The 15,981-nt window shown below is 40.5% G+C and overlaps 1 protein-coding gene and 1 long non-coding RNA gene across 2 annotated transcripts in view; both read right to left on the reverse strand.

Moving 5' to 3' along the window:
* Nucleotides 1–303: 303 nt before the first annotated feature.
* LOC103520656 (GATA zinc finger domain-containing protein 10-like) overlaps nt 304–15,981 on the reverse strand; it is a gene marked incomplete at its 3' end in the record, with an annotated part of 29,209 nt that continues 13,531 nt past the window's right edge. Inside the window, exon 6 of the mRNA XM_026831690.1 lies at nt 304–542. Within this exon, the coding sequence (XP_026687491.1) occupies nt 304–542 (239 nt within the window). The remainder of the gene's footprint in view (nt 543–15,981) is intronic.
* On the reverse strand, nt 4,792–5,290 carry LOC113472107. Its single transcript, XR_003394560.1, has 2 exons — nt 5,193–5,290; nt 4,792–4,823 (listed from the first exon to the last, which is right to left on the reverse strand). It is a non-coding gene; the product is annotated as an uncharacterized LOC113472107 (long non-coding RNA).

Below are 15,981 nucleotides of genomic sequence, written 5' to 3' on the forward strand. Positions count from 1 at the left end.
GGGTGGTACCTTCTCCCTCCATTTTTTTTTTTTTTTTTTTTTTCTCAAGTAAATCATAGCTGTTTCAATATTTTAGCTATCTGTCCTTTATGTTCCTTGAATGCCCCTATGAACTCCTCACACCTAAACTTCTGTCCTGCCTTGGAAGCCAGCAATGACATTGTAGGGAAATATTGGGATGCGAGAGGAAAAATGGCCTAATGGTCAAAGATCCCGACATTTGCAACATACATACATATTTTAGCTTCTTTAGACTCAAGGTGGTCATACCCATCCCGTAGTACGTCCCCCGTCAGTTCTTACCATGTTGTGTTTAGGTTCACTCGTCTGCACTTCGCTGTTGACCGGAGACTTGGAAGATACCGTGGGAACATTGCTAGGGGCACTATTACTATTAGGACTATGTTGCTGAGGTGGGGATACTTGTTGTTGTTGTTGTTGTTGTTGTTGTTGCTGTTGCGGAGGACCAGATGATACTCCAGGATCAGCCAGCTTGAAATCGGAGCCGAACTTCTTGAGATCCTGAATTTGTTCGTCCCGTCCTGAAAACAGATTTTTATATGTATATATACAGGGTGGTTCGTGATTTGCGAACCACGCTTATATCTCAGAAACGGCTGGGAATTAAGGAATGAAATAAACGGCATCATGTAGATGAAATTTTGATGATTAAAATGGCTTTTTTTAAATTTGCAATTTTTTTTGCAAAACGGCCCATTTTTTGCCAAATATAGGTCACTCTTATGGGAACCCCCATTTTTTAATTAATTTTTGGAATCAGCATAAAATTTTAATTGAAAAAATGTATTCACTCGAAAAAATTTGCTCTACAAAAATTCTGTACAATGTGAGAAAGAAAAACAATTTCTTAATTCTTTCTTTAATTTTTGTATTATTCACTTAACAATTTCAACAACAACAAACAAATTTATAAAAGCTGTTCAAAATGAGATCCATCTGTTTGTACACAGTAAGGCATTCTTCGCTCTAACTCAGGACCAACTGCGTTATTTATCATATCTGGGGTCACTGACGCACACAAAATCGCGATTTGTGCAAATTTTTGTAGAGCAAATTTTTTCGAGTGAATACATTTTTTCAATTAAAATTTTAAGCTGATTCCAAAAATTAAATAAAAAATGGGGGTTCCCATAAAAGTGACCTATAATTGGCAAAAAATGGGCCGTTTTGCAAAACAAATTGCAAATTTAAAAAAAGCCATTTTAATAATCAAAATAACGCATACAGGTTGTTCATTTTTACTTGTATTAACACATACAGCTTGTTCATTTTCACTTGTACCAACACAACCAGCTTGTTCATTTTCACTTGTATCAACACATGTAGGTTGTTCATTTTCATCTGTGTCAACACATGTAGGTTGTTCATTTTCACTTGTATCAACACATATATGTTGTTCATTTTCACTTGTATGAACACCTACATGTTGTTCATTTTCATTTGTATCAACACATACATGTTGTTCATTTTCTTTTGTGTCAACACATAGAAGTTGTTCATTTTCACTTTTAGAAACACAAACAGTTTGTTCATTTTGCATTTTATCAACATTATCAACACGTGTATAGCGTTCATTTTCACCTGTATCAAAACACATCGGTTGCATGCATTCATACAACAGGTGTTCGTTTTCGATACAAGAAGGGTGTTCATACATTTGGTACTCGGGCTGTTCATAGGCATAGTAAGTACAATCATGACTGTATCGGGGTACTGTCGGGTTTTCACAGTAAGTATAGTAGTGTTCATATGTTGGGTGTTCATATTGAGAAGAGGGTTCATAATAGCAGTTCATAGTATAGGGCGGGTGTTCATACACCTCAGAATCGTAAATCTACACGGGAAGGTATGAATGGAAAGGTTTCACATTACAAAATGAATAAGCCTAGTTAGCTTGGCAAGTAGCGCGTATGCCTGCCTTATAAGCAGTTCCCTGTAAAAATAAAAATAAAAAAGCCGAGGCCAGCCACTCACTATCAGGTAGACCTGACAGGTACACCTGATTAAGTCCGTCGGTCAGGTCTATCTGATAGCCGATAAGCACACAGACTATCAGGAAAACCTGACAGGCTGACCTGATCAGGTGTACCTGATAGTGAATGGCTGGTCTTAGACGTCATACCAGAAACAATTGATTGTACTGTAGTCCAGGACTTTGATTGATGTGACAAGATTTTTTTTAACTTATTTTCTAAAACCCATTTTTTTTTCTTTAAAAAAAAAAACAAACAAACAAAAAAACACTACTTACCGGCGTAAAAGGTTTGAACTCCTTGGCGTTCGGATTCAACTTGGAGGTTTTCAGCGTCACGCTCACTTTGTCCGCCATGGCGTTCCCAGCACCACTCTGACTGTTCTGTTCCCTGTCGCCCTGGGGGGGAGTCTCTCCCTCGCTAGGCGTATGAAGGGTAGGGGTAGAGCCTTGGGAGGGGTCTGTACTCTGGGCTGGAGGGGTGGAGGTCACCGGCTGAGGGGGAGGAGGGGAGGTAGAGCGCTCAACCTAGAAACAAAATAGAGATGATTTTATAGGTTGACAACAAATGCGTGATTGGTTGAAAAAAATCCGCCCCGGGCGAGAATCGAACCCGTGGCCTAGCGCTTACAAGGCAGACTTCAACCAAGTTAACTAGGCTGGCAGGCCAAATCCGCCCCGGGCGAGAATCGAACCCGTGGCCTAGCGCTTACAAGGCAGACTTCAACCAAGTTAACTAGGCTGGCAGGCCAAAGTTCGTGTCCAAAATGATGTTAAAATTTCATGATGTGTTTAAGGGTACCTACATACATACATTTTTTTTTGGTTCAAGTAAATCATAGCCGTTTCAATATTTTAGCTTCTTTAGACTCTGGGTGGTCTGTATCGCAGCAACCCATCCCGTAGTACGTCCCCCGTCAGTTCTTACCATGTTGTGTTTAGGTTCACTCGTCTGCACTTCGCTGTTGACCGGAGACTCTTTCTCCTGAGAGAGGGAACTGTAACTGCCAAGGTCTTATCGTTCCGAAATCGAAGAGGAAGACAGGATAGGAGAAAGCCAGCCGTTCCGAGAACGAATCTTATCTGTTGAGGATAAAGTTCGGCCCGGGCGGGACTCGAACCTGCGACCTAGTGCTTACAAGGCAGACACGTTACCCTACCTCTCCAAGCTAACAAGCTAAATAGGCTGGCCAAATAAATGTGTGTGTATTTCTGTGGTTGGGTATTTTGGTATTGGAATAAGTAGGGCCATCGGCTATAATAAACGCCCTATGTCACTGCGATCTGGTTAGATTTTTTGTAACCTTCCCTTTAGTTATCTAGAAGAGCCCTAGACTTCTTACGAAGGCCAAGGTTCTTTCAGGACTAACTTCTTTGACTTCTTTAGGTTTTATGATCATCCTTGATTGAGAAGTAAAGCAGTCGTTTGTGAGAGGCAGCACCACATTCGTACATGATGTGTTCTGCCCTTTCTGGTGCTCCTTTGCAGAGACGGCAGTCTGTGGTTGAGTGGAAGAACTCCTTTTGGAGAATCCTGCCACACTAAATAAAGACATTTTGAAAGAAAAAATCATACCTCGTTGTAAATGTTCAGGAAGGCCGGGCTGTTGATACCTCGAAGGAGGCGCCGCCTGCGTGGCAGTAGACTCGGAATACGTCGACCTGGGGCCCCCTCGGCCCCCGTTACGCATGGGCCCGCCCTGGCCCGGGGGAATGCGATGCTTTGAAACCCATACTTACTGTGACTTTGTCTCCTATGTGCAGAGTGATTGCTTGCATGAATCTTGCATTGCAATAAACACCTTCCGGATTAATGGCCAACCGATCGGGACCACCCCGAGACCTTACAGGCCTGCAAGAAAAAGGAACAACTTTTGCATCACCTACTTTCTAATATTGATTGAAATGAACTAGGGCAAGGAAGGTTTAACACAAGAGGATAAACATTTGTAAAGATATCAAGAAAATAAGTATGTAAGAAGGTAATAGCATGAATGGTAGGTAACAGCTAAGAGGTAGGTGCTTAACTTACACTGATTGATTATTCTGGGATAGAAATCCAGGAATAAAATACTTTGTCAACCACATAACATGGGGTCAAATTGAATGAAATTAACTAGGGCAAGGAAGGTTTAACACAAGAGAATGAACATTTGTAAAGATATCAAGAAAATAAGTATGTAAGAAGGTAATTGCATGAATGGTAACAGCTAAGAGGTAGGTAGGTGCTTAACTTACACTGATTGATTATTCTGGGATAGAAATCCAGGAATAAAATACTTTGTCAACCACATAACATGGGGTCAAGTCTGAAAAATCTTCTATTGTTCAAACAATACAGAATAGGTGGTATTAAATAAGTAGATCTTTGTAAAATTAATACAACTGATTACAAATAGAAAAAAGAAAATAGCAACTTATTTTCTGATAACACCCTTTTGAATAGAAAAGATCAACTCCTACATTCACCTAGATGCAGACAAAACTATTTCAGACAGCAGACATCCCATATTGATTTCCTGAAAGGATGCAAGACTTCAACCCAATATAAAAAGAAATTAGGTCAGGCAAGAGAGCTGTTCTAGTTGTGTGCTTGATATCTCCCGAGAGGAGAGAGGTGAGGGACCAAGGTTTAATAATAGATAATAGCTAAAGGGGGAGTTGGGAGAGGGGGAATTGTTGTAAATATTGTGCTGATTTTTTTGCCCATGTTCCATTTTGCACAAAGAGGTGTGAAGGGAATATGAATGAAGGGGTGGGGCCCCGTTGAGACGCTCCCGGGGGGGCCCCGAGTTGGGCTGCTGTTGAGGGGGAGGACCACCGGAATAGCCTGGAAAGGTGAGAGAATGGTATTGGCAAAAGTAGGGCCCCTGGCTATCTACCTATATGTAGATTTGTCTTACTCCTTATGCATTCACGATTCCAAAAATTACATTAGAAAAATTTCTGTCTGTATGTCTGTCTGTTACGCCGATAGACCTGTTTTCGTCCTCTTCTCAAGAGCAAACGGATTGACCGATTTTAATGAAATTTTCTGTGGTTGCTTAGAAGACTACTGAGTGTGACATAGGCTATTTGGAATTGTCACATTCCGTCTGATTCAAAAATGGCGGGGCTTCAAAGTCATGCCTCTTTCGCCGCACAAAGGGCAGGTCAACCACTAGTTAGTAATATTAATAAAAGAATCCTGAAAGCTCACCTAGGTTAGGAGGCGGGAACGGGGGCGTATGGTGCTGATGTTGGTGATAGTTCTGCTGTTGACCGCCAGGGGGCGCCCCACCCCCACCATCAGTGATATCATATTGTATTCTTAGGTCCGGAATCACGTCACCACAAGGGACTGACAAGAAACACCGACCCTCTTTAAGTAGGAAAAGGCTATGAAGAAGAATTTTATTAAACTGTTATCCCACTGGTAATGCGCTTGCTAGCCATGCAGAAGGTCCCGGGTTCGAATCCCACCATCGGCAAAATTTGAACTCGTTGAAAAACGCAAATATTTCAACGGGTAATGTTTGGTGTTCTCGTATTAACCTAGCACCTAAATGGGAAATATGGTGTCTATTCTCGCCCATCTGATAAGAGGCATACTTAGGAACGAGCATGCTACACAGACCACATGCGTCCAATGTAGCAGTTGCTTCATTGCTACGAAATAAAAACGACGGTGAAATACTTATCTTTTTTTTTTTGTGACCTAAAAATCCCATACCTGCTGTTGTTGTTGCTGCTGTTGTTGATGGTGGTGCTGATGTGAATGATGATGGTGATGGTGGTGATGAGACCCCGGGGTGGGCAGAGCAGGATACTGCTGAGTATTCTGAAGCTGTTGGATGTGCTCGTGAGGCGAGGAAGAGGGCGGAGGACCTGCAGGCAAAAGAAACAATAGATTGTTAATTTATTTATAAGATGAAAAAATTATACTGACAAACAAGAAGCAAGTTCTGATAAAAAAGGAAAGTTGGAACAAAAGAAAGTTAATTCGAAAATGGTAAAATAAAGCGATTGTCAGATTGATTTGTCGCCCCGGGCGGGAATCGAACCTGCGATCTAGCGCTTACAAGGCAGACGCGTTACTCTCCAAGCTAGGCTGACTAAGAGCAATATTTTCAATCGTCCTCCTCCAATCCTTTCTTTCTACCCCCCCCCTCTCTCTCTCTCTCTATCTTTCTCACTCTCTCTATCTTCTCTCTCCCACCTCCCTCTCTTCTTTAGATTGGAGGAGGAGTATTGAAATGTCGACATAGTATCTTGTTACAAACAAAGTAGGCATCTTGTTACATTAACAAAAACAACATACATACATAACTAGTATCGTTCCATCTCATCTGATGGGTCGATTTACAAGGCCTCTCCACCATCTTCTGTCAATGTATTGTTCTTCTTGCTCTATATCTTCCCATTGGAAACCCCTACTTGCAATGTCATCTCTTTGTCTCTATATCTTTTTCTTGGTCTTCCTCGTGCTCTTCTCTCTTCTAGTTGTAAGTCAAACATTTTCCTTGGTATTCTCTCAGCGTCCATTCTTCTCATGTGTCCGTACGATTTTAGTCTACTTGTTCTCATTATTTCTTGTAAGTTTTCTACTTGTATTGTGTTTCTTATATCTGTGTTCCTGATTCTGTCTCTTCTGGTCTTTCCTAACATGCTTCGGAGGAATCTCATCTCTGCTGCTTGGATCTTACGAACATCTTTTATTCTGAGTGTCCAGGAATCAATGCCGTAGGTAAGTATTGGGACGTAATATGTTTTATATATAACTTTTTTGCACTCAAGCGGTACTTTTTTGTTCCAGATGAAACTTTTTATGGCATTATAGAGGTTACCAGCGGTTTTTATTCTGTTTGTTATTTCATGGTCTATTTTTGCGTCTTTGGAGATTATGCTACCCAAGTACACAAAAACAAAGCAATATTTAGCTGTCGAATATGATGAACTAATAAAACATTCACCTGTAGGCGGGGGTTGTTGCTGGAGGGGTGGTGCTGCTGCCGGGGACTTTCTATTCTGCTGCTGAGGCTGCTGATCACTGGGTGATATCTGCTGCACAGACTGCTGATGCTGATTCTGCTGATGTTGATTCTGCTGATGGGACTGCTGATGTTGGGGTGGTGGTTGTTGGGTCTGATGTTGGGGTGGGTGTTGGGCCAGATGGGGAGGATGGTGTTGAGGGGGTGCACCCGGGAATGGGGTGGGGGGGACAATCATCATCGTGGGGTGAGGGGGTGGCGCATGATGACCTGGGGGGGAGCAAGACAGCTCTGATTAATTATCTTCCCGACTTAAGGCCTGTGCCCATTTGTCGTGAGTTTCATCCGATTTTTTTTTTTTTTTTCTGTATGTCCTGTCTTCTTCTTCTTCGCCTTTTCCCGTGAACAGACGGGGTCGGAGTTTTTCGTCAGCCTCTCAATCAGCCCTACCTAGGATGATTGCTTTGGACTGACATTCGGTTTTGGCCACAAATTTTACGAGTGGATGCCCTTCGCACTCAACCTTTGCTATTTCTTTAGCAAGGGAAAATTCAGGCTGGTATACTCCTTATTTAAAGTCCCCTAGCCAGACTAAGCTGGTCTACTCCCTGTTTAACGTCCATAAAAAGAAGAAAAAAAAAAATCATACCTCGTTGTAAATGTTCAGGAAGGCCGGGCTGTTGGTACCTCGAAGGAGGTGCCGCCTGCGTGGCAGTAGACTCGGAATACGTCGACCTGGGGCCCCCTCGGCCCCCGTTGCGCATGGGCCCGCCCTGGCCCGGGGGAATGCGATGCTGAGGGGGCAGGGACTTCTCGTGCGGGGGGCCCTGAGGCGGGGCCCCGTTGAGACGCTCGCGGGGGGCCCCCGCGTTTGGCTGCTGTTATGCCTTGAAGCAACGCGAAAGTATAAAATGTAGATCAAAAGTCTCCTCGGGACCAACCTCGAGAAATGTACGGCTCGGCCGTTATTCAATTTTGAAAAAGCTCGAAAATGTTCACTATTTTCAGGATTTTAGTTTTCGGCCCAAACTTTGCAGAGAGGTTCGAGTTGTAATAAAAAAAAACCCATTATTTCCAAGTCCAAGGAGCAGGATATAAAGACTGATAAGCAACCTCCGTGGCCGAGTGGGTATCACACAAGGCTGTGCTTGGAGTTCGGGGTGCACTCAGCCTCGTGAGGACAATTGAGTAGCTACTTGATTGGAGTAGCGACCAGTGGCGACATTACCAGTGTAAAAAGATTATTGAAATATGGAAATTGAATACATTACAAAGGAGGCACTTAGTAACGTTGCGATATCCACAAAAGTTGTGAAAAAGCTCTGCTTTACCACAAAGAATTTGATCAATCTCACCTGCAGGTGCGTGGTTTCGCTTGGCGGGAGGAACATATTTTCCATTCTCGGCCGGTGCCGAGGATGCAGAAGCAGGAGGTCCATTATCTCCAGAAGGTCTGACTACGGCAGCAAACCTCTCCTCTTCATCTCCATTCTCTAACTCCAGACGGGCCCTGTACATTTAAAACACAAAATATTAAGTAACAAGTTTAAAGAATATACATTACTTTCCATCCTACAGGATAGGATAAGGAAAGCAAAAAGAGGTTTGATAGAAGGATTTCCTCCCCCCACGATGTATTTTTTTTTTTTTTTTTTACTTCATCTCCGTTCTCTAACTCCAGACGGGCCCTGTAAATTTAAAATACAAAATATTAACACGTTTAAAGGATATACATTACTTTCCTTCCTACAGGATAGGATAAGGAAAGCAAAAAGACGTTTGATAGAAGGATTTCCTCCCCCCACAAACAATGTTTTTTTTCTTTTTTTTTAAGCACTTAAACGTTCTTATATCATCCAATTTCCCCCCCCCCCTTGAATGTCCTGTAGGCAATGTCACTACACACGACACGATTTTTTACAAGTGGGAACGGCCCTTTATTTTCCATTTCTCTCTTACCTATACGCAGGGTTATTTTCTATTCCTTACCTATAGGCAGGATTATTTTCTATTTCGTTGGCAATGGCGGCGGCTCTAGCTTCCGCCTCTTTGAACTCGGCTGTGTCTCGCTTCTGAATTTGTACCGTGTAGCCGGACAAGGACTGGTCGAACGTTGACTGCACACCATACACCATCTCGTTTTTCTTGAACATGTCATTCACATCCCAGCCATTCTGAAATAAAGAAGAAGAATGAATGAATATTTATCTGTCTTTAATACAGGGCAGTATGTTGACAATTTTCATCTTATATAGTATATACTAACTTAATACTACCTTAAATTACATAAATTACAAATCGGGCAAAATTGTATAATAATCACAAAAAAAAAAAAAAAAAAAAAAAAAAAAAAAAACAATGTAACTGCCGTGACATAGGGTCCTACTTTTACCCATAGAACTCTACAACAGAAGATGTAGGGTATAAATGAAAGGTAAGACTGACAAATCAACTCATAAAAGATAACAAACAATTGTAAGTAATGTAAGTATAAAAATCTCAAATCAACCAACACACAAACAATCACACCATTTACAACTTTCAATAAAAAATATGGTACTTAATGGGTCTCCATGTTCAATATTTCTTTATTTCAGTCGTAATGATTCAATTTTAAAACATATGCCCATGGAAACTTCAATGCAACCATTAACCATTTTCACTTGTATGTATTTCATTTGTACCTACAGGTTTCACAGGATTCAATTTCAGTTGCATCAACGGTGTGTTATCTTCTTTTCTTCGCCTTTTCCCGTGTTCAGACGGGGTCGGCGTTTTTCGTCAGCCTCTGAATCAGCCCTAACTAGGGTGATTGCTTTCGGATGACCTTTGGTTTTGGCTACAAATTTTCAGAGTGGATGCCCACTATCGCCCACTCAACCTTTACTATTTCTTTAACAAGGGAACTTCAGACTGGTATACTCCCTGTTTAAAGTCCCCCAGCCAGACTAAGCTGGTCTACTCCCTGTTTAAAGTCCCCCAGCCAGACGCCTTGAAGTAACGCGAAAGTATAAAATGTAGATCGAAAGTCTCCTCGGGACAAACCTTGAGAAATGTACGGTTCGGCCGCTATTCAATTTTGAAAAAGCTCGAAAATGTTCACTATTTTCAGGATTTTAGTTTTCGGCCCAAACTTTGCAGAGAGGTTCGAGTTGTAAAAAAGTCCCCCAGCCAGACTAAGCTGGTCTACTCCCTGTTTAAAGTCCCCCAGCCAGACTAAGCTGGTCTACTCCCTGTTAAAAGTCCCCCAGCCAGATTAAGCTGGTATACTCCCTGTTTAAAGTCCTCCAGCCAGACTAAGCTGGTCTACTCCCTGTTTGAAGTCCCTCAGCCAGACTAAGCTGGTCTACTCCCTGTTAAAAGTCCCTCAGCCAGACTAAGCTGGTCTACTCCCTGTTAAAAGTCCCCCAGCCAGATTAAGCTCCCTGTTTAAAGTCCTCCAGCCAGACTAAGCTGGTCTACTCCCTGTTTGAAGTCCCTCAGCCAGACTAAGCTGGTCTACTCCCTGTTTAAAGTCCCCCAGCCAGACTAAGCTGGTATACTCCCTGTTTGAAGTCCCTCAGCCAGACTAAGCTGGTCTACTCCCTGTTTGAAGTCCCCCAGCCAGACTAAGCTGGTCTACTCCCTGTTTAACGTCCCCCAGCCAGACAGCCATTTTATTGGTAGTAATGTAATTTAAAGCCCATTATTTCCAAGTCCAAGGAGCAGGATATAAAGACTGATAAGCAACCTCCGTGGCCGAGTGGGTATCACACAAGTCTATGCTTGGAGTTCGGGGTGCACTCAGCCTCGTGAGGATAATTGAGTAGCTACTTGATTGGAGTAGCGATCAGTGGCGACATTACCAGTGTAAAAAGATTATTGAAATATGGAAATTGAATACATTACAAAGGAGGCACTTAGTAACGTTGCGATATCAATCAAAAAATAATGAATCTGATTATGTTTGGAAACGAAATAGAGAATTTTTAAGGCTAAAATATCATAGGTAAATCAAATTGGAAAATTTCCCAAAGCTACGAAAAATGCACAAAATCACCAGTGTGTTTAATCAAACTCTTTCTCTTTCCGGAGAATTCACAGGCGTTTTTCTCCTTGAAATTTTCACGGAGGTTAAATGTTTGTGGATTGTGAATCACGCTACCTCGGATTTTATGAAGCACACTTTCATTTTATGAAACACCCTTTTTTTAATCCAGCCGCGTAGCCTGTAGCACATTGAATGCACGAGCTCCCCGTACACTGAAGTTAAGCAACGTTACGCGTGGTTGCTTTTTAATCCAGCCGCGTAGCCTGTAGCACATTGAATGCACGAGCTCCCCGTACACTGAAGTTAAGCAACGTTACGCGTGGTTGCTATCTGGATGGGTGACCATCTAGGCGATCACGTGCTGCTCGCTTTTCCCAGCCCCTCTCAGGCTGGGTGAAATGTGAGGAGGCTGGTAGCTTTTCTCCAAATAGAGGGTAAAAACCCCCTTCAGTAAAAACCTTAGCAGCTTAACAATAACGTTAAACAAACAAGTTAGGGAGTCTCAAAGACAAAAAATTAATATCAAAATTTCGTTTCCAATAATATGTATAATATCGGTAGCTTTTCTCCAAATAGAGGGTAAAAACCCCCTTCAGTAAAAATCTTAGCAGCTTTTAACAATAACGTTAAACAAACAAGTTAGGGAGTCTCAAAGACAAAAAATTAATATCAAAATTTCGTTTCCAATAATAATGAGATTGATCAATCGTTACAAGACTACCTAAAAGCCTAAAACTCTCAAGTGAAAAAAAAGGCACATTGCTTTGCATTGGGTTTAACATTAAAAAAAAAAATCAATAAATACTAATAGACTTAACCGAAACAAGTTCAGAGAAGCTGTGAAATCCACAAACAAACTAAAATCAATAACTTCCACCACAGCAAGACCCAACAGCAAGTGGTGCAAAATGAACATCTTGATGGAGGACTCACTAAAATAAATACGGTAATATGTAATAAGATTGGAGTCTTGAAAGTATGCCGTGGTGGCAACAACTTTGAGAAGCAATGGTCTAGGGGAAAAAAATCATTCAATAAAAGATCTAATATATAAAATGAATGTTTGTGTGTGTGTTTGTTCGAACTTTATGCCTGTCCAAACCACTCATTCGATTGCTCTGAAACTTTGTCAACTTATTGCTTGCACTTGCACTCCCATGAAGGTTATAGGCTATTTTCCGGTTCGTTTTTGTTAAGCTACGCCGAGCAAGACCACTAAATGGATGAGTGACATTAAGAGAAAGCAAAAACCATAGAGTTAAGAATTCCGTGGTCCTTTGAGGCCGAAACGAACCAAAAAAAAAAAAAATAGACTTAACAAGAAAACAGTAACAATAATAATAACAATAAGAAATAGTCCCTTGTTTCTTTACTTCAGATCTCTCTCCCTCCCTTTCTTTCTCTCGATCTCTTATCAGTCTCTAACCAAGCTTAACCCTGTAGCCTGTTCCACGAACGACTTTCACACCTCATATTTTACTCAAAAAACAGAAAAAAAAAAATCGGGACATGGAGTAGTAGGTAATAACAGTGCTTATTTGTACTGCTCGCACAGGACTGAAAAGTCCTTTTACTCCAGCAGTAGGCTACTACTATTAATGTGGTCAAATTCTCAAATTATATTGAGGATAAAATTCCATACCTCGGCGGCCATGCCCAAGCGACAGATTTCGGCTAGTGAAAAATATTATCTCTTGCTCTTTTCTCCCTTTTTCTCTCTCTCTCTCCCCTCCCCTCTCTCTCTCCCCTCCCTCTCTCTCTCCCATCAACTTCAACAAAGTACTATGAAATTTTTTTTTCAGCAAAATTATAATTTAATTTTCAGCTGTTACTTACAGTGGCAGTTCCCACATTATGATTGCACATCTGATCGAGCTCGAAATCATCATCACCACCTGGTCCCAGCATATCTTCAAGTTACAGATATTTTTTTTATAGATATACTTCGTAGTGGTCAACTGTTTCTGCTAGGCTAGATATTTATATCAAACTATTCATCACATCAATCTTTGTTTAGTAAAAATTACTTTCCTATAGGTAAGGAAAGGAAAAATAAGGCACAGTACAGTAAGGCACACATTTTACTAAAGGTCCGTTTTCAGTTGAGAAAAAAATAATATGAAAGGCAATTTGGAATGTACAGTATTCTTCTTCTTCCATGAGACTGGAACATTAAAGTTCCAAAAACAACGTAAAACACGCACCACTATTTCTCCATGTACACAATAAAGAATATAACATAATATATATGTATACATAATTATTATAACAAAGGAGATTCATATTAAAATAATGAGATTGATCGATTGTTACAAGACTACCTAAAAGCCTAAAACTCTCAAGTGAAAAAAAAGGCACATTGCTTTGCATTAGGTTTAACATTAAACATCTCTTATCATGTCTCTATATCTTTTTCTTGGTCTTCCTCGTGCTCTTCTCTCTTTTAGTTGTAAGTCAAACATTTTCCTTGGTATTCTCTCAGCGTCCATTCTTCTCATGTGTCCGTACGATTTTAGTCTACTTGTCTCATTATTTCTTGTAAGTTTTCTACTTGTATTGTGTTTCTTACATCTGAATATCTGTGTTCCTGATTCTGTCTCTTCTGGTCTTTCCTAACATGCTTTGGAGGAATCTCATCTCTGCTGCTTGGATCTTAAGAACATCTTTTGTTCTGAGTGTCAATGCCGTAGGTAAGTATTGGGACGTAATATGTTTTATATATAACTTTTTTGCACTCAAGCGGTACTTTTTTGTTCCAGATGAAACTTTTTATGGCATTATAGAGGTTACCAGCGGTTTTTATTCTGTTTGTTATTTCATGGTCTATTTTTGCATCTTTGGAGATTATTCTACCCAAGTTCATTTTCATTTGTATCAACGCATACAGGTTGTTCATTTTCATTTGTATCAACGCATACAGGTTGTTCATTTTCATTTGTATCAACGCATACAGGTTGTTCATTTTCATTTGTATCAACGCATACAGGTTGTTCATTTTTACTTGTATCAACACATGTAGGTTGTTCATTTTCATCTGTGTCAACACATGTAGGTTGTTCATTTTCACTTGTATCAACACATACAGGTTGTTCATTTTCATTTGTATCAACGCATACAGGTTGTTCATTTTCACTTGTATCAACGCATACAGGTTGTTCATTTTTACTTGTATTAACACATACAGCCCTTTACTCCAGCAGTAGGCTACTACTATTATTGTGGTCAAATTCTCACATTATATTGAGGATAAATTTCCATACCTCGGCTGGGATTTAACCCCCGCCCCCCTGTTTACCAGGCGAGCGCCTTGACCACTACACCACCGAGGCAAGTACTTAAAAACAACAACAAAAACAAAGCAATATTTAGCTGTCGAAAATGATGAACTAATAAAACATTTCACCTGTAGGCGGGGGTTGTTGCTGGAGAAGGTTGTTCATTTTCATCTGTGTCAACACATGTAGGTTGTTCATTTTCACTTGTATCAACACATATATGTTGTTCATTTTCACTTGTATGAACACCTACATGTTGTTCATTTTCATTTGTATCAACACATACATGTTGTTCATTTTCTTTTGTGTCAACACATAGAAGTTGTTCATTTTCACTTTTAGAAACACAAACAGTTTGTTCATTTTGCATTTTATCAACATTATCAACACGTGTATAGCGTTCATTTTCACCTGTATCAAAACACATCGGTTGCATGCATTCATACAACAGGTGTTCGTTTTTGATACAAGAAGGGTGTTCATACATTTGGTACTTGGGCTGTTCATAGGCATAGTAAGTACAATCATGACTGTATGGGGATACTGTCGGGTGTTCACAGTAAGTATAGTAGTGTTCATATGTTGGGTGTTCATGTTGAGAAGAGGGTTCATAATAGCAGTTCATAGTATAGGGCGGGTGTTCATACAACTCAGAATCGTAAATCTACACGGGAAGGTATGAATGGAAAGGTTTCACATTACAAAATTAATAAGCCTAGTTAGCTTGGCAAGTAGCGCGTATGCCTGCCTTATAAGCAGTTCCCTGTAAAAAAAAAAAAAAAAAAAAATCCGAGGCCAGCCACTCACTATCAGGTAGACCTGACAGGTACACCTGATCAAGCCCGCCGGTCAGGTCTACCTGATAGCCGATAAGCACACAGACTATCAGGAAAACCTGACAGGCCGACCTGATCAGGTGTACCTGGTAGTGAATGGCTGGTCTTAGACTTCATACCAGAAACAATTGATTGTACTGTAGTCCAGGACTTTGATTGATGTGACAAGATTTTTTACTTTCTATTATTTTAACTACTTGTATCAACACATACAGGTTGTTCATTTTCATTTGTATCAACGCATACAGGTTGTTCATTTTCATTTGTATCAACACATACATGTTGTTCATTTTCATTTGTATCAACACATAGAGATTGTTCATTTTCATTTTTATAAACACATACAGGTTGTTCATTTTCACTTCATTTTCATCTGTGTCAACACGTGTAGGTTGTTCATTTTCACTTGTATCAACACATACATGTTGTTCATTTTCATTTGTATCAACATTATCAACACGTGTATAGCGTTCATTTTCACCTGTATCAAAACACATCGGTTGCATGCATTCATACAACAGGTGTTCGTTTTTGATACAAGAAGGGTGTTCATACATTTGGTACTTGGGCTGTTCATAGGCATAGTAAGTACAATCATGACTGTATGGGGATACTGTCGGGTGTTCACAGTAAGTATAGTAGTGTTCATATGTTGGGTGTTCATGTTGAGAAGAGGGTTCATAATAGCAGTTCATAGTATAGGGCGGGTGTTCATACAACTCAGAATCGTAAATCTACACGGGAAGGTATGAATGGAAAGGTTTCACATTACAAAATTAATAAGCCTAGTTAGCTTGGCAAGTAGCGCGTATGCCTGCCTTATAAGCAGTTCCCTGTAAAAAAAAAAAAAAAAAAAAAAACCGGGGGCACACCCCCC

Source organism: Diaphorina citri, unplaced genomic scaffold (genome assembly GCF_000475195.1).
Source record: "Diaphorina citri unplaced genomic scaffold, Diaci psyllid genome assembly version 1.1 scaffold3896, whole genome shotgun sequence".
Taxonomy (NCBI): Eukaryota; Metazoa; Arthropoda; class Insecta; order Hemiptera; family Psyllidae; genus Diaphorina; species Diaphorina citri.